Source organism: Elephas maximus, chromosome 10 (assembly GCF_024166365.1).
Source record: "Elephas maximus indicus isolate mEleMax1 chromosome 10, mEleMax1 primary haplotype, whole genome shotgun sequence".
In the NCBI taxonomy this organism is placed as follows: domain Eukaryota; kingdom Metazoa; phylum Chordata; class Mammalia; order Proboscidea; family Elephantidae; genus Elephas; species Elephas maximus.
Window position 1 is genome coordinate 106,265,754 of NC_064828.1, and position 20,365 is coordinate 106,286,118.

The window sequence follows — 20,365 nt, forward strand, 5'->3', positions numbered from 1 at the left end:
TGAGCATAGGCGCTCTTCCGCAATGGTCAGCCACACCCTGACCACAGGGATTCCTGCACCATCCTCAGCTTGAGTCCTTGCAGCTCAACAGGGCTCCAGGTACAGTGGCCAAGCAGGGATCCCAGCTCTCCTGTCCTCATGGGTTTCTCCCTTCCCCCGTGGCCTCCCTTCTTCCTGTTCCCAGAATCCTATATGTTTGGGTAGGAAAGAAGGGTTTCTTCAGGCAGGAGAGCTGGTCTATGCTGAGCTACTTTAAGTATTTCTGAGGCAAGCCAGAGTACAAATAGGGGCAGTGCTGGTTCAGTGGTAGAATTCTCGCCTTCCATGCAGGAGACCCAGGTTCGATTCCCAGCCCGTGCACCTCATGCAGCCACCGCCTGTCTGTGAGTGGAGGCTTGTGTGTTGCTGTGATGCTAAACAGGTTTCAGCAGAGCTGATAGCCTTGAGGGTCTGCAGCTTGGGCAAAGGATTTGGCCTTCCAAGTCTGCCAGCTATTGGACCCCCATCTCGATGTGTCTGGGCCCAAGGGTAGAGGGACAGGCACAAGGACAGAGGTGCCTGAGTTCTCCTGCTTTGCCTTCCTCTCTCACCTGGGTGGTGGCACCCAGGTCCTTAGCCACTGAGGTGCAGGCGGAAACGGGTCCTGCCTGAAAGGGGAGAGCAGGGAGCGCTGACTGAGCCCTTTGGGGTGCTGGTCCCTGCCGTCCAGACTCTTGAGAACTTCTGTTGCTCGAACCTAAGGGGAGAACTAACACAAAGTTTAGTAAAAAATTCGAGAGCTGGATTTTGTCCCAGTTCTGCCTCTGGCTGCCTGGAGACCTTGGACAAGTCACTGAGCCTCAATGGTTTGGAAAGTGAAGGTGTTGAGCTAGATTTGGGGTTCTCAAGCTGTCTGGAGCCTGTGATGGCCCACAGAGGTAGCTGGGGGCAAGATGAGGGCAGGGCTGGGCACTGCCTGCCTGGTCCCATCATCTGTGTGAACAGACAGTTCTGTGTTCAACAAAAAGCCTGCAAACCCAGACCCTGGGTGCTCTGAGGCTTTTCCGCTCTTCCAGTTGGCTCCACGCGCTGATGTTTGGCAAAGAATCAGTGATTGGGTCCTTCTTTCTATACAACAAGTGTATCAGGCGTGACAGATGGGGACTTCCTGTGGGAAGTAGGGAAGGCTGAAAACTACCATCCTTATCAGCGGCTGGGATGGTTAAGGTTGTGTGTCAACTTCTAGCCTCCCTCCCCAGCTCCCACCACCCTGGGCAGATGCCCATCAATCATGGGGCACTTGGGCGGAGCCAGCTCAAAATCCAGACCTACGCCAGAAGCGCCCTTGTTGCCCCCTTTTCCCACATCCCCTCCCATGCTGGCTGACAGCTGGCCACACCGGGTTAATATCTTCCTGGGGCAGTCAGTTTTTTCCATCAATGTGTAACACCTTCTCCCCAAAGAAGACAGGCTTCAAAAGTCACAGTAGGGTCGACTTCCACCTAGTGGTCCTTGAGGGTACTGCATGGTCCTCGGTCAAAGGGAGGTCAGCTGGGAGGGCCCCATACTGAAAAAGCAGGGCACTAGGCAAGCCGGAGTGCAGCAAACCGCAGTGCATGGGCAGGGTTTGGAGTTCCTTCCCCTTCGCCCGATAGGCTGAGAAGCCTCCAGAGCACCTCCCTTAGGTCATCCAACGACTCACACCTTACTGGGCACTGCATTTTACATGTATTTATCTCATTTATTTTTCACAACAACCCTATGAGGTTTGCAGATGAGGAAACGGAGGCATAGAGAGGATAGTGACTCGCCTAAGGTCACAGGGCTGGCCGATGAGGGATAAAGCCAGGACCTAGGCCCTGTCGTCTGACTCCAAAACCGAAAGTTCTCAATCAGCACACTGCACTTCGCCCCTCTGCTACAAGAAACAGAACTATCCAGGGGTGCCAAGGGCTCTCGGAACAGCAAGGGCTGGAGGCATCCAGGAAGGCTTCCCGGCAGACGCGGGCTTTGAGCTCAGCTATAAAGGGAGATACATGAGTGGTGCAGTAGCTTTTCTCTGACTAGGGACACCAAGCTAAGTTCTGTGTTAGCCCTGACACACTTTTTTCAAAAATGTCTATCTTTACACTACACTGCTATAAAAGAGTAGATGAGCCTGAGGCCGCAGCCCATTTATCTAACACCACAACTCAGCTAAGGTGTGAACTTTTCCCATATTGGTTGTGGAATGTGTGGGGATATGCAGGCAACTTCATATAGCGTAGCAATTTGGGAATGCTTTGGGCTGCAAATAACTTACAATGTAACTGATCATGATTTAAATAAGAGTGAGGGGCTGATTTGTCTCTTGCATCGAGAAGTTCTGGGGTAAACCATTGTCTTAGGCTGCGTTCTCTAGAGAAGCAAAACCAGTAAAGTGTATACATATACATATACGTATACGTATACATATACGCCAGCCAAACCCATTGCTGTCGAGTCAATTCCAAGTCATAGCGACCCTAAAGGACAGAGCAGAACTGCCCCACAGGGTTTCCAAGGAGCACCTGGTGGATTCAAACTGCCGACCTTTTGGTTAGTAGCCATAGCTCTTAACCACTATGCCAGCAGGGTTTCCAAAAATATAGAGAGAGAGATTTATATTAAGAAAATGGCTCATAAGGTTGTAGAGGCTGGAAAGTCACAAGGATGTGCGTCAGGATAGAGGCTTTTCCTGGTTCACATAGCCGAAGGGGCTGGTGAACCAAAGATCAGGGTTCTTGCTCACAGGTTGTGAAGATCAACGAATTCCATGGTAGAAAGGCAAAACTGAAGGTAAGCTGCTAGCTCAAGTCCCCAGAACCAGAGGTCAGATTACAGGAGCCAGCTGCCAGATCCAAGCAAGCAAAAGCCCCCAGCCCTGCTAGAATCTCCACTTATATTCGATGGCAGGCCACGTACGAAAGGAAACTCCCTTTCAACTGATTGGCTACTCACAGCAGAGTCGGTCAAGGAGGTGATCACATTATATCAAATCTCATCATGGAAGTGATTGCAACATCATACTGACTTCCAAACTACATCGTAACTGCCAAACCACTAGAGTCATGGCCCAGCCAAGTTGACACACAACCTCAACCATCACAGCCACTGATAAGGATGGCAGTTTTTACTCCTACCATCAGGGAATCAGAGACCCAACTCTTTGCATCTTTCCTTAGCATGTGGGCCTTTGTCTTTGTGCCTGTTGCCTCCAATAACAGGACAGCTGCTCTGCCTCCAGGCTCACCTCTGTGTTCAAGGCAGGAAGAAGGAGGACAGGCAAAAACCTGAGGGGATTTAGCAACTGAGTTTGTCCCTTTCAAAGGCTTTCCTGGAAGCACCACCCAGAGACTTCCATTTACATCTAAGTAGCTAGAACAGGGTCTCCTGGCCCACCTCCCTTCTCTCATGTGCAAGGGAATCTGGGAAGTGAGCATTTTTAGCTGAGTGTTGCTTCCCCAAATAAAAGAGGGGTTCAGTTTTCAGTTAGTTAGAAAGGAGGGGAAAATGAAATTCAGGTGGGTCCGTGGCAGAATCTGCCTCATGTCACCATGCCATCACTGTCCTGGTACCTAAAGGGCCGGGAGAAAGGCCTGGGGAGTGGGAGAGGAGCCTACAGAAGCCCAAGGGAAATGGCGAGACCAGGATGCTGAGGGCCCTCTTCCTCTGGGCCCCTGGCCACTGCGTTACTTTAGTCAAGTCACCTTCCCTCTCTGGGACTCAGTTTCTCCTCCTCTAAAGTGAAGAGGCTCACAAGGCTGTTTTTGTTGTTAGGTGTCAGCAAGTCAATTCGAACTCCCACACGGCAGAGTAGAACTGCCCACTGGGAGCAGATCATCAGGTCTTTCTCCCACAGTGCTGCTGGGTGGGTTCGAACCACTAACCTTTGGGTTAGCAGCCAAGCACTTAACCACTGTGCCACCAGGGCTCCTTTTTCTTTTCTTTTCTCTTCTCTTTTTTTAAGGTCAGTTATCTTTATTTATTCATATTTTAATTGTGCTTTAGATAAAGGTTTACAGAGCAAATTAGTTTCTCATTAAACAATTAATACACATATTGTTTTGTGACATTGGTTGCCAACCCCACTACTTGTCGGTGCCCTCCCCTTCTCTACCTTGGGTTCTCCATTTCCATTGTCCATCTTTCACCAGGGCTCCTTTTTCAATGAGGTTGCCACTTCTCAAACTTCTTAACTGAAGCACCTAACAAGTTAAGGAGAGCAAATTTGTAAGCACTCACACAATAATAAAAGTTCTTTAAATCATTGTCTTTTATCTTAAAACTTCACGTAAATTTTGCATTCCAAAGTATCTCAAAGCTTAATTTACTTTAGAAGATGCCAATTAAGGAGAAATGAACAACTCAATGTTTTTACTTACTTTAAAGCTTTACAAATCGCATGTAATATAGTGTAGCTGTAACTGAAATTTCTCTTACAACAGTTTTTTAAAAAAGTATTTTTCTTTTTATTTTTTAGAATAGGTAATTAACATGGCTCAAAATCTTAAAGTACAAAAGTATGTTGTTAGTTGTCATGGAATCAGTTCCAACTCATGGTGACCTTACAAATAACAGAACGAAATGTTGCCCAGTCCTGCACCATCTTCATAATCTTTGATATGTTTGAGCACGTTGTTGGGCTTCTCCATCTCATTGAGGGTTTCCCTTGTTTTTGCTAACTCTCTTCTTTACCAAAGGAGCCCTGATGGCGCAGTGGTTAAGCGTTCGGCTGCTAACTAAACAGAAGGCAGTTGGAACACAGGGTCATAGCAAGGGTAAGGAACACCCAGGGGCAATCTCAAAGTTGTTCCCCCACCCTATTTCAAGATGAATAGACGGTGATAGTGGCAACAGGTCAGCAGAAACGCCTTCCCCTCTCTTCTCCAGCTGCCTCGGTCAGGCGCCTTTCATATTTGTGGCACCTGGGAATGTCATTCCGTGCTGCGTCTGCCACCCCCTTGGACTTGCACCCAGAGGCAAGTGCCCCTTTCCCCACCACCCACCCCCATGCCTCTGTATGGAGCCCACCAGCCTCTCTATGGGAGAAAGATGTGGCAGTCTGCTTCTGAAAAGATTAACCTAACCTAACCCAACCCAACCCGCTGCAGTCCAGTCGATTCAGACTCATAGCGACCCTATAGGACAGAGTAGAACTGCCGCATAGGGTTTCCAAGGAGCGCCTGGTGGATTCCAACTGCTTAGCAGCCAGTCTCTTAACTACTGTGCCACCAGGGATCCCCGTAAAGATTATAGACTTGGAAACCCAATGGGGCAGTTCTACTCAGTGCTATGGGGTCGCTCTGAGTCAGAATCCACTCAACCCTAATGGGTTTGGTTTGCAACGGGTTTCCCCTTCAGCAATTGATCTTTTTTGATGATGTGTCCAAAATGAGCGAGCCAAAGTCTCTCCATCCTCTATTCTTAAGGAGCATTCTGGTTGTATACAGTATGTGTAGGTATACAGTGAACAGTCTCCTGCCACCCCTGTCTCCCAGCCACCCCCTCTCCCACCCTGAAGGCATCCACAGGTATGTTTCATATGTATCCTTCCACACAAAGTCCATGCAGGACCATTACATCATGTTAAAAATAAGCAAGAGTTTAGTGCCAAATGGGGAGCCAATACAAAGTTTCGAGCAGCGCCACGACCGTTCAGGAAGCTCGCCGAGGCTGCGGGGTGGGCGCGGGGTAGGCAGGCGCTCAGGTGCTGAACCTCTGCAGGACCATGCCAGGCAGCTGTGGTGGGTGGAGCCTGGAGGTTGTGGGTGGGGCCTACATGGAGGCGGTGGGTGGGGCGGAGGTGGGTGGAGCCTGGAGGTGGCATAAGGTTCGGGCGCCCTGTCGTGGGGGAGGGAGATGCCAAGCGAGAGACCAGCTTGCACTTGCTCCCCTTCTGGGGGCGAGACTAGGCGATGCTAACCCTCCATACCCTTGTCCCCGCAGGTTCCTACTATTTGACCACCACCTACGGGGCCCTGGAACACATCAAAAACTACGACAAGATCACAGTGACCCGGCAGCTGAGCGTGGAGGTGCAGGACTCCATCCACCGCTGGGAGCGTCGGCGCACTCTCAACAAAGCTCGTGCCTCCCGCTCCTCCGTGCAGGTGATGCCCGGGATGGAGGGAGGAACTATGGCCCAGACACTATGCCCAAAGCTGCCTGCCCGCTGGCTCAGGAGCCATGACACCTGACTGGTTGCTCTGGCTACCAGCCCTGCCCTCGGAGCAGTGCTTCCACCAGAGGAAGGAGCCCCCGCCCCTGCCGGGCAGTGTGTGCCAAGCCGTGCTCCCGGGACCTGGGTGGGCCAGGGAAAGTACCACTAGGCATGTGTTCTAGGTGGACAGGCAAGACAGATACAGGGGGAATGTGAGGATAAAGGAGTCCTGGTGGCACAGTGGCTAGGGGCTTGGCTGCTAACCAAAGCTGGCAGCTTGAATCCACCAGCCACTCCTTGGAAACCCTATAGGGCAGTTCAACGCTGTCCTATAGGGTTGCTGTGAGTTGGAATTGAGTAGAGGGTTTGGGGTGTGTGTTTGTGCGTGGAGATAAGTCATCCCAGTTCATGCTCTTGTCTCTTGGTCTCTGGACAAATGCAGCTGCTGCCAAGGGTCTCCCTAGCCCTGTGAGCCCCCCACCCCCTCCCAGTCTCTCTCTACCAATTCCTGTGGACTCTGCTATGACTCATGGTGATGTCATGCGTGTCAGAGTAGGACTGTGCTCCGTAGGTTTTTAACGGTTGATTTTTCAGAAGTGATCACCTGGCCTTTCTTCCAAGCTACCTCTGGGTGGCCTCAAACCTCCAACGTTCCAGTTAGCCATTTGCACCATCCAGGGACTCCCATCTCTCTGTATAAACTCAGTATAGAAGCCATTCATGGCCAGACGCCTGCCTCCTCCTCCATTCCCATCATCCCACACCCCTAGGCTTCATCAAATCCAGCTACTCACAGTTCCCCAAACCTGCACGCGACTCCCTTGCCCTCAGCCTCTGCCCATGCTGACCCATCTCCCTTCTTCAGCAGCTCTGTGCTGCCGATCCTTCAAGGTAACTCAGCTCCTCGACAGGCCCTCCTCTGGGAAGCCTTCCCTGACCCCCTCACTAGCCCCCTGTCCCCACAGGCTGGGTTCTACACCCTCCTCTGCTCCCGGCTGTACTTCCCCCACTACAGCAGGTACCACACCACAGTGTAACCGTCAGTGTGTGAAGGTGCCTCCTCTGAAGGGCAGGCCCACGTCCCACACGTGTCAGGACCCCAAGCCAAGGGCTGGGACTAGAGCAGGGCTGGAGAGCGTGCAGGCAGCAATCCAGAGCTGTAACAGCGCCCCCTGGGATCTAGCTTTCAAGATGGCACCTCTGTAACTGGCAGAGCCCAGGCCTGGGGTGGGGGGATGGGGGCAGGACCCGGAGTTCTGATTCTAGGACTGTGCTAGCTTGCAAGTGCCCACGCCTCCCTGGGCCTGTTTCCCGATCAGTACAGGCTGTGAACCAGATGAGCTCGGCCTCCAGGGGGCATGTTCTCGGCTGCCAAGCTGATACCCATCCCCCACCCACTGCATATTGATAAATGTTTAATAGCCGGCTCTCCAGGGAGGAGAAAAAGCCCTGATTTTTGCTCTGTCAATTTCCATGGTGTAAATACTTCCACCATAGCCGATTTCAGACTACTAACTTGGCATCACTGAGCTTGGAGATGGGAAGAGACGCACACAGTCCGCTCTCCCAAGCAGAACGAGCAGACTCCAGCCAGCTGGGTGTACCACTCCCCCATCCCCTCCCCACACATGCCTCCCCCAAACTCTGGGAATATGGACACTCTTGGTCCCAGCCTGGCCCAGGCTTCCCTTACACTGGGCTGATGCTGAGCCAGGCAGAGCACCAGGAAGGTGGAGCATGGGTGCTGGGGAGGCAGGAGCTTAGGGAGAGGCCTGGGATGGCGGGTGAGGAACACTCAGGGCTGGCAGAGCAGCCCGAGCCCCCAGAGCACTATTCCTGGAGTCTGGGAAGGACACCACCTGGGGAGGACACACCCCTCCCAGTGCCTCTCCTGCATCCCACACCCCAAATCCCTTCCTTGGGGAGCAAAAGCCCAGACCCCCATGGTCACCAGTAGGTGCAGCCAAAAACCCTGTTTCTGTTGAGTCGAGTCTGACCCATAGCAGCCCTGTAGGACAGCTGCCCCATAGGATTTCCAAGGAGCGGCTGGTGGATTTCACCTGCCGACTTTTTGGTTAGCAGCTGAGCTCTTAACCACTATGCCACCAGGGCTCCAGTAGGTGCAAAGGGCCCTTAAAAAAAAAAAAAAATCCTGTTGCCCTCAAGTTGATTCCAGCTCATGGCAATCTCCCGTGTGCTACAGAGTAGAACTGTGCTCCATAGGGTATTCTTGGCTATAATCTTTATGGAAGCAGATCGCAAGGCCTTTCTTCCCTGGCACCGCCGGGTGGGTTGGAACAGCCAACCTTGAGGTTAGTAGTTAAGTGCAAATCATTTGTACCACCCAGGAACCTTAAAGGTTAACCCATTGCCATCAAGTTGATTCTGACTCGTAGTGACCTCATGCGACAGAGTAGAACTGCCCCCATGGGGTTTGCTAGGCTGTAATCTTTATGGGAGATGGCCAGGTCTTTTCTCCAGAGAAGCAGCAGGTTGATTCGAACCACTGACCTTTCTTTCAGTTAGCAGCCAAGCACTTATCCACTTCAATACAAGGGCTCCTTAAAGGGCCCTTTAAAAAAAAAAAAAAGCAAAAGCCATTGCGGCCTAGTTGATTCTGACTCCTGGCGACCCTGTAGGACAGAGTGGAACTGCCCCATAGTGTTTCCAAGGTCGCTGTGAGTTGGAATCGACTCAACAGCCACGGGTTTGGCTTGGATTTGGTTACTCTTCACGGAAGCAGACTGCCACATCTTTCTCCTGCAGAGCAGCTGGTGGATTTGAACCACTGACCTTTCGGTTAGCAGCTGAGCACTCGACCACTGCACCACAAGGGCTTCTTAAAGGGCCCTTACAACCATTGCCGTCAAGTCAATTCCGACTCACAGCGAACTTATAGGGCAGAGTAGAGCTTCCATAGCATTTTCAAAGAGCAGCTGGTGGATTTGAACTGCTGACCTTTTGGTTAGCAGCCAAGCTCTTAACTACTTTGCCGCCAGAGCTGCCCCATAGAGTTCCAAGAAGCGCCTGGTGGATTTGAACTGCTGACCTTTTGGTTAGCAGCCGTAGCCCTTAACCACTATGCCACAAGGGTTTCCAAAGGGCCCTTTGTTGTTGTTGTTGTTGTTGTTGTTAGGTACCTTCAAGTTGGTTTCGACTCATAGCGACCCTACGCACAACAGAGCGAAACACTGCCCGGTCGTGTGCCATTCTCACAGTTGTTATGCTTGAACGCACTGTGGCAACCGCTGTGTCAATCCATCTCGTTGAGGGTCTTCTTCCTTTTTTTCGCCTTAAAAAAAAAATCCATTGCCGTCGAGTCGATTCCAATTCATAGCGACCCTAGAGGATAGGGTAGAACTGCCCCGTAGGGCTTCCGAGCAGTGCCTGGTGGATTCGAACTGCCGACCTTTTGATTAGCAGTCATAGCTCTTAACCACTGTGCCACCAGGTTTTCCCTTTTTCGCCTTAGAGGGCCTAAAAAGCGTTAAGGAGAGCACCAAACCAAACAAGCCCACTGCTGTAGAATCGATTCAGACTGATAGCGACCCCATAGGACAGAGTAGAACTGAACCATAGAGTTTCCAAGACTATAATCTTTATGGAAGCAGATGACCATATCTTTTTCCTGAGGAGCTGCTGGTAGGTTCTAACTGCTGACCTTTCCATTAGCAGCTGAGCGATTAACCGTTGCACCACCAGGGCTCCTAAGGAGGGCACAGGCAGCCTTTAAGACCTAGAGGGAGTGGGTGGGACTTTACCTCTCCGGGAGGAAATGGGCTAATCCCCCTGAAGCTGCAGGCAGCAGGGAGTCTGACTCTTAACTTGTAGCCTTAGTTACTAAGACACCCTTGGAGCACGTTTGAGCTTGCTGTTACCGCTCCTTCCACAAGGGGGCAGCCCTGCACACACTATTTCATACCTGCCCTTGGACGGTTGAGGGGAGAGAAGAGGCTGTGTTCCAGGCGCTGGGCTCATTTTATGTGCATTTTCACAACCATGACATAGGACTGATGTTACCCCCAGTTTACAGTTGAGAAAATAGAGGCTCAGAGAGATCAAGTGAGTGGCAGCAGATTCAAACCCAGACACACTGAGGGACGTCCTCCCCGCAGGGCTGCAAGAGAACTGTGTGAGTGTGTGCGACCCAGCAGCCCCCAGGCCTCCACTCACCTTTGCCCACTTTGCTCATGTGCGGGCCCACTCCATTGTCCCAAACCCCCCATCCTTCCTGCCCACCTCCTGTCCCCCGCCCTTCCACAAAGCCTTCCCTCCTGCCCTGCCCTGCCTGCTTCTCTGAGCCCTGAAGGAGCTGAGCTGTACCACCTACCTTAGCAGCCCCAGCCGAGCCATGCAGTGCTAAGGGGTGGGATCCACACCTCTGATTTTATTCACACTGCCCTCCATGCCCAGCTTTGCACCTGGGGTACAAGGGGGCTCAGTGCAGAAGAGAGAAGGAAGGGAGTGAATGAATGAATGAAGTAGAGCCCTTGGCCTGGCCAGCAGGGGAAGCCTCACTCCTCAGTGCAAAGGCTCAAAGACAACTGAATTACCCAGAATGATCAGCCTCGTTGAGAGCTGGTGCTCAGAGAGGGGAGGTCACACAGCAGCGTAGCCACAGAGACAGGAAGAGGACACAAGTGTCCTGACTCCCAGTTTCACCACCACTCCAAGCCCTGTGGAGTGGTCACAGGGAGGGCCACTCAGTTCCTCACCCCTGGTCCAAGCTCCAGGCGCAGGGGTGGGGTGAGATGGGATGTCAGCTTGGCCCCAGGGGTGACCGCAGGCCCTCCATGTCACCCTGCAGGACTTCATCTGTGTGTCGTACCTGGAACCCGAGCAGCAGTCACGGACGCTGGCGTCACGGGCGGACACGCCGGCACAGGCACTGTGTGAACAGTGCGCTGAGAAGTTTGAGGTGGCGCAGCCTCAGGACCACCGGCTCTTCGTGCTGGTAGATGGCCGCTGCTTCCAGCTGGCAGACGAGGCACTGCCACACCGCATCAAGGGCTATTTGCTTCGAAGCGAGCCCAAGCGCGACTTCCACTTTGTGTACCGGCCCCTGGATGGTGGCGGGGGCAGCGGGAGCCCACCTTGCCTTGTCGTTCGGGAGCCCAACTTCCTGTGAGGCCCCCACCCAATGATAATAGTTACAGAGACTGGCCCTGGGGCAGAGGAATGGGCAAGCCGGGCTCACACTCGCTCATCCCCACTAACCCTCAGCCACACCCACTCATACATGCACACCCCCCCACATCTGAGCACACACACTGGGGCACAACTGGACACACAGACACACACTCCCAGCATGGATGCTCACACACACACACACACACACACACACACACACAACCCACTGAGCGTGCCTAGGCCAACCTCCCAGGACGATTGTGAATAAAATGGGGCAGCTGTCAAAGGCACTTCCTGAGGGAGAGGCATGGTACCAGGAGGCCACTGAGGCCAATTTCTTCACTAGCCAGAAAGGGAAACTGAGGCCCAGAGAGGGAAGGGACTCTTCAACCAGTGCAGCAAACAAAGCCCACGCCACCCCTGTTCACAGGTCCCTCTGTCTTCCCCACACCCAGCCCTATCTTCAGTCACCCCCAGGGAAGGGCTCAACCTGGTTTCCCAAGGACTGACCAGGGAAGGGTGGCCTGGCCACAGCTGTGCCCACATCTGCCGGGAAGGAGCTGGGATGTATTAGACCACTTGGGCATCTCTCAGGGAGAGTGTTGGGGAGACAGCACCCCTACATGGACCCTGCTCTCTGCTACCAGTGCCTAGTCCTCCCACAGCCCTAAGACCCAGAACAGCCAGCACACATCAGGGCCTCAAGTGAGGCCAGCTCCCGGAAGGCATGGGCCACTGGGAACACTGACAGGGCCCTTTCTCAGAGGCTTAGGAGGGTAAGAAGTACCCAGGGGCGACCTCTAAGTTTGCACCTGCACCCATCTCCACCCCCACACCTCATCGAATGTGGGTGGGGGTGGGGGGTGGGGGGATTTGCCCCTTGGACTTGCACCCAGGGGCAAATCCCCCCCCACCCCCTCGCTATGCCTCTGCCCTTCCCCTGGAGACATGCCTGGGGCTACAGACACTGTGGCAGGAGGCGCTATGGGGAGAGTTTAATAAAAGCCCTTTTGAAAACGGCCTCTCCTTTTGTGAATGGCCTGGGGAGCTCATTCCCAGGTGGGGTTCCAAAGGCCCCCTCCTGCCACCAAGGGCCTTGTCCTCTGAAAGAACCTCCACTGTCCTGGGGGCTACGCTCAGCCACCCTCAGCCCTCAGGGTGCTGGCCCCAATCTGCTCCTTGGCCTCGTTATCTCATGTGTCCCCACAGTCCTTGGTGCTCATTCACCCCCATCTGTGACTTGTTCCCAGAACCATCTTTCACCTTCTCACCTTTGCTGCCCCTTGTCCTCACAGGAGGCTAGTCTCTGCCCCCCTGAGACCCCAGAGAGCAGGAGAGCTACCTGGAGTCCCACCATCTGGAAGCCTACACCCCTGGGGAGATGGGATGGGACAAATGGAGGGGGCCTCACCCATTGAGCTGTTCAGAGCCCTGGGGTGCTTGGCTGTTAAACAAATTCCCCCACATTATTCTACTGAATCCTCAGAACAGCCCCTGAGGGAGGTATTTATGGATGAGGACATCAAGGCCCAAAGAGGTAGAGTGATTGGCCAAGGCCACACAGCGGGTGAGAGGCCAAAGTGGAGTATGAACTTGGGGCTGGCTGGCCTCCAATCCATGGCTCTCTTATCTGCCCCACTCCTGGAGGACTGGCCTGAATGGCTGGCTGACCAAGGGGCCCTAGATGCAAGCAGCTTCTCCTCCAGGTCCCCAAGCAAGGGGTCGGAGTCCAGAGCCTTGTATGTGTCCAAGGGTGACAGGGCCACTGGCCAGGATGTGGGCATGGTGTTTGTCCCCTCCTTCCCTATCACAGGCTGGGGCTTGGCCAGCAGGGCTGGGAGAAGCCACCCAGGGTTTCTGCAGAGAGATGGGGCAGCCCTGGCCCTGTTGCTCCTCCAGCCCCGTGGCTACCCTCAACAGGTGGGTGCAACGTGCTGCCCATCCTAAGGAGAGTCTCAAACTGGTCCTGTAGGTGCCCAGCCAGTAATGTGGAGTATCCAGCTGGCATTTGTTATGAGCAAGTTTTTGCTGGGGTGGGGGGAGGACAGGAGAAGCCTGCAGGTACAGTGGGCAGAGAGGAGCAGAGGCCTGGGAGGGAGGAGACAGGAGGGCAGTGAGGAGGTGCGGGTGCGCTGGGTGCAGTGTGGACATCCCCCCAAACACACACACAGAGACTAGCCCGCCCACCCCACCCCCAGCTGCCCCAAGGCCATGCCTGAAGGCCCTGGCACACATTTGCTGATGCGGTTGCTGGGCTCACCCTCAACTGCCTGGGCTCCGGGGCTGGCAGTCTCCTGCTCAGCAGGGTCACGGGGTTGGGGCGTGGGAAGCAGCTGTGGCAGGAAGCAAGCCGTCCGTTTCCAGGACAGGCACACAGAGCTGGGCTTTGGGAAAAGTGCTAACTCACCGCAGTGGCTTCCCCTCGTCCACAGTTGTCAGGCAATTTGCTGGAAAACACTGGCATCTGGTAAGACTCTGGGAACTGACTCCACAGCCCACGCAGCCTGAAGTCAGAGGGAAATTCAGAAAACCATTCAGCTCCAGGCCACAACCAGCTGCGCACTTGGCAAGTCATTGTGCTTCTTGGTGCCTCAGTTTCCCTGATTGCCCAGGCTCATTGAAGGGATCACTAAGGCTCCTGGGGAGCAGGGCAAGCAAGGGAAATCTCAGCTCTTCTTGGAAAGGTAACTGAATTTGGGCTACCACATTGGTCGTGGAAGTTGTTCACTGCCAAGGCTACACAGCTGAGGGGACAAGTAGGAATGGAGATCCAGTCTGGGCTCCATTTGCCAAGCTGTACACGCTGGCATGGGACTGTGTCTACTCGGGAAGAGGTGCCTATCCCCAATCCACACAGAGGCACTATATGGTCTAGAGCGGGTCCAGGAGAACTCGAGTCTAGGGGTAGCTGAGCCGTGGGGTGTTTTCAGCTTCAGGGGACCAGTGTAATGAGAGCAGGGGGCAGAACCTCATAGGGCTTGGGATTGTGAAGGGCACGAGACCCAGCTGGGGGAGAGTAAAGAGGATGCCTGGAGACAGGGACACCTGTGCTGGGTCTTGAAGGATGAGGAGCTGGTGGTGCAGAAGGGTCAAAGGGCCTCTGCCGGGCTGTGGCAGATGGCTCTCCATGGGCCTCTAGAGTGTCTGCAAGACGAGAAGAGGCCGACAGCTTTTGTCCCAGACTGACTTTTTAGAGGTGTTTCAGTAACAAAGAGCCTTGGAAAATAGAGTGTCTCCCTCCTGGACAGAGGCAGGTTTTTCTCTGGACCAGGATAATAAAGGAATGCCTCCTGCCTTGGAAGATAGTGTCTCGCTCCAGGGAAAGAGCTGGACAGGCTTGCTGTCATCCATCTTTAAAAGGTGGCTGTTGTTAGCTGCCATCATGACAGCCTCCAACTCATGGCGACTCCATGCACAATGGAACAAAATGCTGCCTGGTCCTGTGCTATTCCTGTCACCAGTTGCAGATCAGAGAGTTGTCATCCACAGGGTTTTCACATTGGCTGTTTTTCAGAAGTAGATCACCAGGCCTTCTTCCTAGTTCCCCTTAGTCTGGAAGCTCCACCTCAACCTGTTCAGCATCACAGCAACACACAAGCCTCCACAGGTGGTAGCAGCACACGAGGGGGCCTTGGCTGGGCATCAAGCCTGGGAGAATCCCACCATGGAAGCGCCACTGCCCTTTTAAAAGATTGGAGTTTCCTAAACTGGAGGCTCCTCAGCTATGATACAGACCCACTGTGTGCAGCAGTATCCTGGTCCTGCCTCTGCATCACCCCCAGGGACTTGGTGGGTTTCTTAGTCTCTTCATTCTGCTATAACAAAAATACCACGAAGTGGGTGGCTCTGAAGAACAAAAGTTTATTTTCTCATAGTTCTGGGAGCTAGGAGTCCAAATTCAGTACATCAGCAGGGACCTGTTCTCTCTCCGCCAGCTCTGGGGGAAGATCCCTCTTTGTTGCTTCTGTTGTTGTAGTGGGTAGGTGCCGTTGAGTCGGTTTCGACTCATGGCCACCCTGTGTACAACAGAACGGAACCCTGGTCCTACGCTATCCTCAAAATCGTTGCTGTGCTTGGGCCCATTGCTGCAGCCACTGTGTCAGTCCATCTCATGAGGGCCTTCCTCTTTTTTGCTGACCCTCTACTTTATCAACCACGATGTCCTTCTCCAGAGACTGGTCCTTCCTGATGACATGTCCAGAGTACATGAGACAAATTCTCGCCATCCTTGCTTCTGATGAGCATTCTGCTTGTACTTCTTCCAAGACAGATTTGTTTGTTCTTCTGGCAGTCCATGGTATATTCAATATTCTTTACCAATACCGTAATTCAAAGACATCAATTCTTTTTTGGTCTTCCATATTCATTGTCCAGCTTTCACCTGCACATGAGGCAACAGGAAACACCATGGCTTGGGTCAGGCGCACCTGCTTCTGTAGCCCTGGGCATTTCTTTGTGTTCCTTGGCTTGTAGACGGATCTTCTCTTGCTATCTTCCCCGTTTCCCTGATTGCCCAGGCATGAAATCTCTCCATAGCCTTTTCTCATCTTGCAGACACTCTAGAGGCCCATGGGGAGCTGTCTCCCACAGCCCTGCAGGGGTCCTCTGACCCCTTCTGCATCACCAGCTCCTCATCCTTCAGGACCCAGCGCAGGCATCCTCATCTCCAGGCATCCTGTTTGCTCTCTCCCAGCTGGGTCTCATGCCTTCCACAACCCCAGGTCCTATGACGTCCTATGTTCCCAGTTCTCATCACACTGGCCCATGAAGCTGAGAACACCCCATGGCTCAACCACCCCCAGACTCGAGTTCTCCTAGGCCTACTCTAGACCATATGGCACCTCTGTGTGTGACTTTTTCTCCATGTCTGCTCTCCCCTTTGTAAGACACCACTCAAAAGCATTTAGGATCAGAACTCACTCTACTCTGCTGTGACCTCATTAACATAACAAAAGAAAAACTCTTTCCAAAGGGTCACATTTACAGGCTTCAACATATCTGTTTGGGGAGACAGAATTCAATCCATAATAGCCTGAGAGGGGGACTGATGAAGCTCTTGCAGCATGCTGCACTGTGAGTAATGAAGTCCTTTGTCTCTGACCCAGGAAACTGGCAGGTTCACTTAGCTGGCAAGAAGGATAAAATCTCAGACTTTCTGCAGTTATTGGCAAGGATGAGGGAAGAAAGTGAAAAGGCACAGAAACATGAAGTTCGGGTGTGCTGTATGCAGGGTAACTGGTCGTTTCAAGATGGCTTGAGCATAAAGTCTGAGGCAAGGAGTGGTGGGAGGTGAGGCTGAGAGGCAGGTCCAGCCAGGCTCTGAATGGTCTTGGCTGGCACCACACACACACACATACACACACAACATTTGCTATTAAGTGGCTTCCAACTTATGGTGACCCCATGTGTGTCAGAGTAGAACTGCATTCCATAGGGTTTACAATGCCTGATTTTTTTCTTCAAAAGTAGATCTCCAGGCCTTTCTTCCAAGGCACCTTTATGTGGACTCAAACCTCCACCCAGAGTCTATAATTTCTCCACCCACATGGAGTTGGACTGGAGGGGGCCAGGCTGGAGGCGGAGGACTGAAGCCTGTTAGAGCAGTCCAGGGGAGAAGATGAAGCCTGACTTTGGGCAGGGGAGCAGGGGCGGGAAGGAGGGTCAATATGAGAAACGTTGACGGTGTAAACCAGCAGAATAGGGTGGTTGGTTGGAGGGAGTGAGGGAGGGAAAGGATCCTAGATGATTTCTAGATACCTAGCTTGGATGCCAAGGTGGCGGCTGTGCCATCAGTTATGATAGAGGGGAACACAGGCCTGAAATTAAGTCGGCGTTGGGTGTGAGGTGCACAGACTTGAAATACCATTTCCCATTAAAAGAAACCAAGGTTTCCTTCCAGCTTTGGGACAAAGAACGTACAAGATGAGAATGGAACGTTTGATATGCCAGATAGCAAGGAAGCAATCGAAGCTAACAGTGGGCCATGCCAGTCAAAAGGGACCAGGGGCCAACCTGGAGGTCTCCACTGGCCAGAGGTGAGCAGTTTGGCTTCAGTAAGGATAAGAACTGCAATGGATTGAAGCTCATCGGGTAAGTTTAAACCCATGAGTTCATAATGATATCTGAAAATTAATTGGTCACATTCTGAGGATGAAAAGGAACCAATTCAGGAAACTAGGTAAATTAAGAGGACAGAGCCAGGCATTTTTCCTGCCTTTCGTGTTATCAGCTCCACCAGCAGGTAACCAAATACAGGTAAGGGGAAATGTCTCCTTATAGAGTTATTCCAGCTGATAAAACAAAATGATAGAATTAGAATTTCACCATTGTGCAACCGTCCAGTGAATGGATGGATCTAGGCATTCAGCACTGATGACTACTAACATCAAAAAGAGCCCAAACCAGGCAGTGTGCTCCTGATTAAAGAACACCAAACCGAAAAAACCAAACCCATTGCTGTTGAGTTGATTCCGACTCATAGTGACCCTATAGGACAGAGTAGAACTCCCCCAGAGGGTGGATTCGAGCTCCTGACCTTTTGATTAGCGGCCGAGCTCTTAACCACCGTGCCACCAGGGCTCCAATTAAAGAACACACCACCACCTATAATCTTGCCAAAGGGATCAGACCAAAGTCTGCTCAAATGTCCGGATCCAGCGGCTATGGGATCCAGGGATTGGAAGAAGTTGCTCGATAGCCCTGTGAGTCTGCAACCAGTAAAACCCACACTGGGAACTCGGCAGAGCAACAGCCTGGGCTCTTCACCAGATGAATTTAAGGAAACAAGACTGAAAAGACATTATCTTTTTTTTTAAGTGGGCAAAGCTAAACCATAGTGCTTAGGAATGCACACCCGGTGATGAAATTATAAGAAGAGTGGTTATTTTTAAAGCTGGGGGGCTGTGACTGAGAGGGGGACACAAGAAGAGGCTTCTGGGGTGGCTAGCAAAGAACGATATCTTGACCTGGGTGTAGTTACAAGGGTAAACCCATTGTCATCGAGTCGATCCCAACTCACAGCGGCCCTATAGGTCAGAGTGGAACCGCCCTACAGAGTTTCCAAGAAGTGCCTGGTGGATTCAAACTGCCAGCCTTTCGGTTAGCAGATGTAGCTCTTAACCACCATGCCACCAGGGTTTCCAGTTAGAAGGGTTAAAAAAAAAAAAAAACCTGTTACTGTCAAGTCGATTCCAACTCCTAGCCACCCAGTAAGACAGAGTAGAACTGCCCCATAGAGTTTCCAAGGAGCACCTGGTGGATTCGAACTGCCAGCCCTTTGGTTAGCAGCTGTAGCACTTAACCACTATGCCACCAGGGTTTCCGTTTACAAGGGTAGGCACCTTTAAATAATTCACTAAGCAAAATGTTTGTTTTCCATGGCTTTATTTTATAACGGAAAGGTAAAAAATAAAGTAGAATTTGTACATAATTACGTAAATATATAGGCCCTGGGTGAGCCAAATGATTAACGCACTTGGTTGCTAACGGAAAGTCTGGAGGTTTGAGTCCACCCAGAGGCACCTCAGAAGAAAGGCTTGGCAATCTACTTTCAAAAAATCAGCATTGAAAATCCTCTGGATGGGCCCAGATAGAATGGGAGAAAAATGTGGAACAGAACTCAAATTCTTAAAAAGTCCAGACTTACTGGACCAGTTGAAACTAGAGGACTCCCTGGGACTATTGCCCTGAGATACTCTTTAAACCTTGAACTAAAACTATCCCGAGGTCACCCTTTAGCAAAATAACAGATTGGCACACAAAATAAAGGCTATTACCAGTGAGTACAGTGCACCAGTAAAAAAACATCTATATGGGCCCAAAAGGTCAATAATTTACTCTAAAGCAAAGACGAGCGGACGAGGGGGCCCGGACAAGCAGAGTACTGGAAACAGAACAACCAGAATGCAATTAATGAGAACGTTGACATATTGTGGGAAATGTAAATAATGTCAGTGAACAATTTGTGTAGAAACTGTTACATGGGAGCCTAATTTGCTGTGTAAACTTGGATCAAAAACACAATAAAATATTATATGTATATTGAAAAAAAGGAAAACCCTGTGGAGCACAGTTATACTCTGGCGTGCACGGGGTTGCCATGAGGCGGAGTCAACCTGACAGCCACTAGACTTGGTTTTATGTAAATATACAGAAAGGGGATATGATGAGAATCAAGCTGACATTTGAGACTTCTGGGGAGGAAAGGCAGCCGTATTTGCTCTGGACGTTTCTGTCCTGCATAACTCTTGTGCTACAAGAACATGTTTGTGGATTTGGGATATAATTAGGAAAAAAAAGTAGTGGTCGTCGTCGACGCACTAGAAAGGTCAGCCTTACTAGAAATCTAAGTAGCATAGTGGCTTAGAAGGTTACGAACTGTCATTTACTTGAGAAATGAAAAGTAACTACTTTTTAACCTTTAGAACCCTGAACACTCAAGTTTCTGTATTTACTAAAAAATGAAGTATACTTTCATTCTACAGAGAGAACAAAATGAAAAGAGAGAACCAGGGTCACAAGGGTAGTCAACAGCACTAGAGGACAGAGCCCAGCTGCCGGCGAGTCAGTTCTGGCTCACGGTGACCCCAGGTGTATCAGAGTAGAACTGTGCTCCACAGGGTTTTTTCAAGAGCTGATTTTTCAAAGAAATAGATCACCAGACCTTCCTTTCAAGATGCCTCTCGGTGGACTAGAACCACCAACCTTTCGGTTAGCAGCTGAGCGCATTAAGCACAATTTTTACAATCTGCATCTTGAGGCCTTTTAAGATATTCCCTTGAAAATGTTACATTTCAGTAGGGTGTTTCGCTTCCTTGCACGCCAGCCTTGTCTTCAGGCTTACTTGCTGAGTATCGGCCGTAGCTCCAGCAGTATGCCTCTTATATTTGTTGCCTAAAATCTCAGAGTCCAAAAAAATCCGTAGGACAGTAAGGGTTCTTGGTAAATCCTGAAGCCATCTGACTCACCTTGTGAAGACCACCTCATTGAGAAAGGATAATCTGTTCATGCCAATGAAAAATAGGCCCAGATTAGAAACACCACCACCCTTGAATTTGTCAGACGCCACCCTAATTG

The 20,365-nt window shown here is 51.6% G+C and overlaps 1 protein-coding gene across 1 annotated transcript in view; it reads left to right on the plus strand.

Annotated features, from left to right (window-relative positions):
* The window catches only part of RIN3 (Ras and Rab interactor 3), a 152,261-nt gene extending 139,951 nt beyond the window's left edge, over window positions 1–12,310 (plus strand). Inside the window, exons 9-10 of the mRNA XM_049899486.1 lie at window positions 5,947–6,110; window positions 10,968–12,310. Coding sequence (XP_049755443.1) covers window positions 5,947–6,110; window positions 10,968–11,288 — 485 coding nt within the window. The 3' untranslated portion in view covers window positions 11,289–12,310. The remainder of the gene's footprint in view (window positions 1–5,946; window positions 6,111–10,967) is intronic.
* The last annotated feature ends 8,055 nt before the right edge of the window (window positions 12,311–20,365 follow it).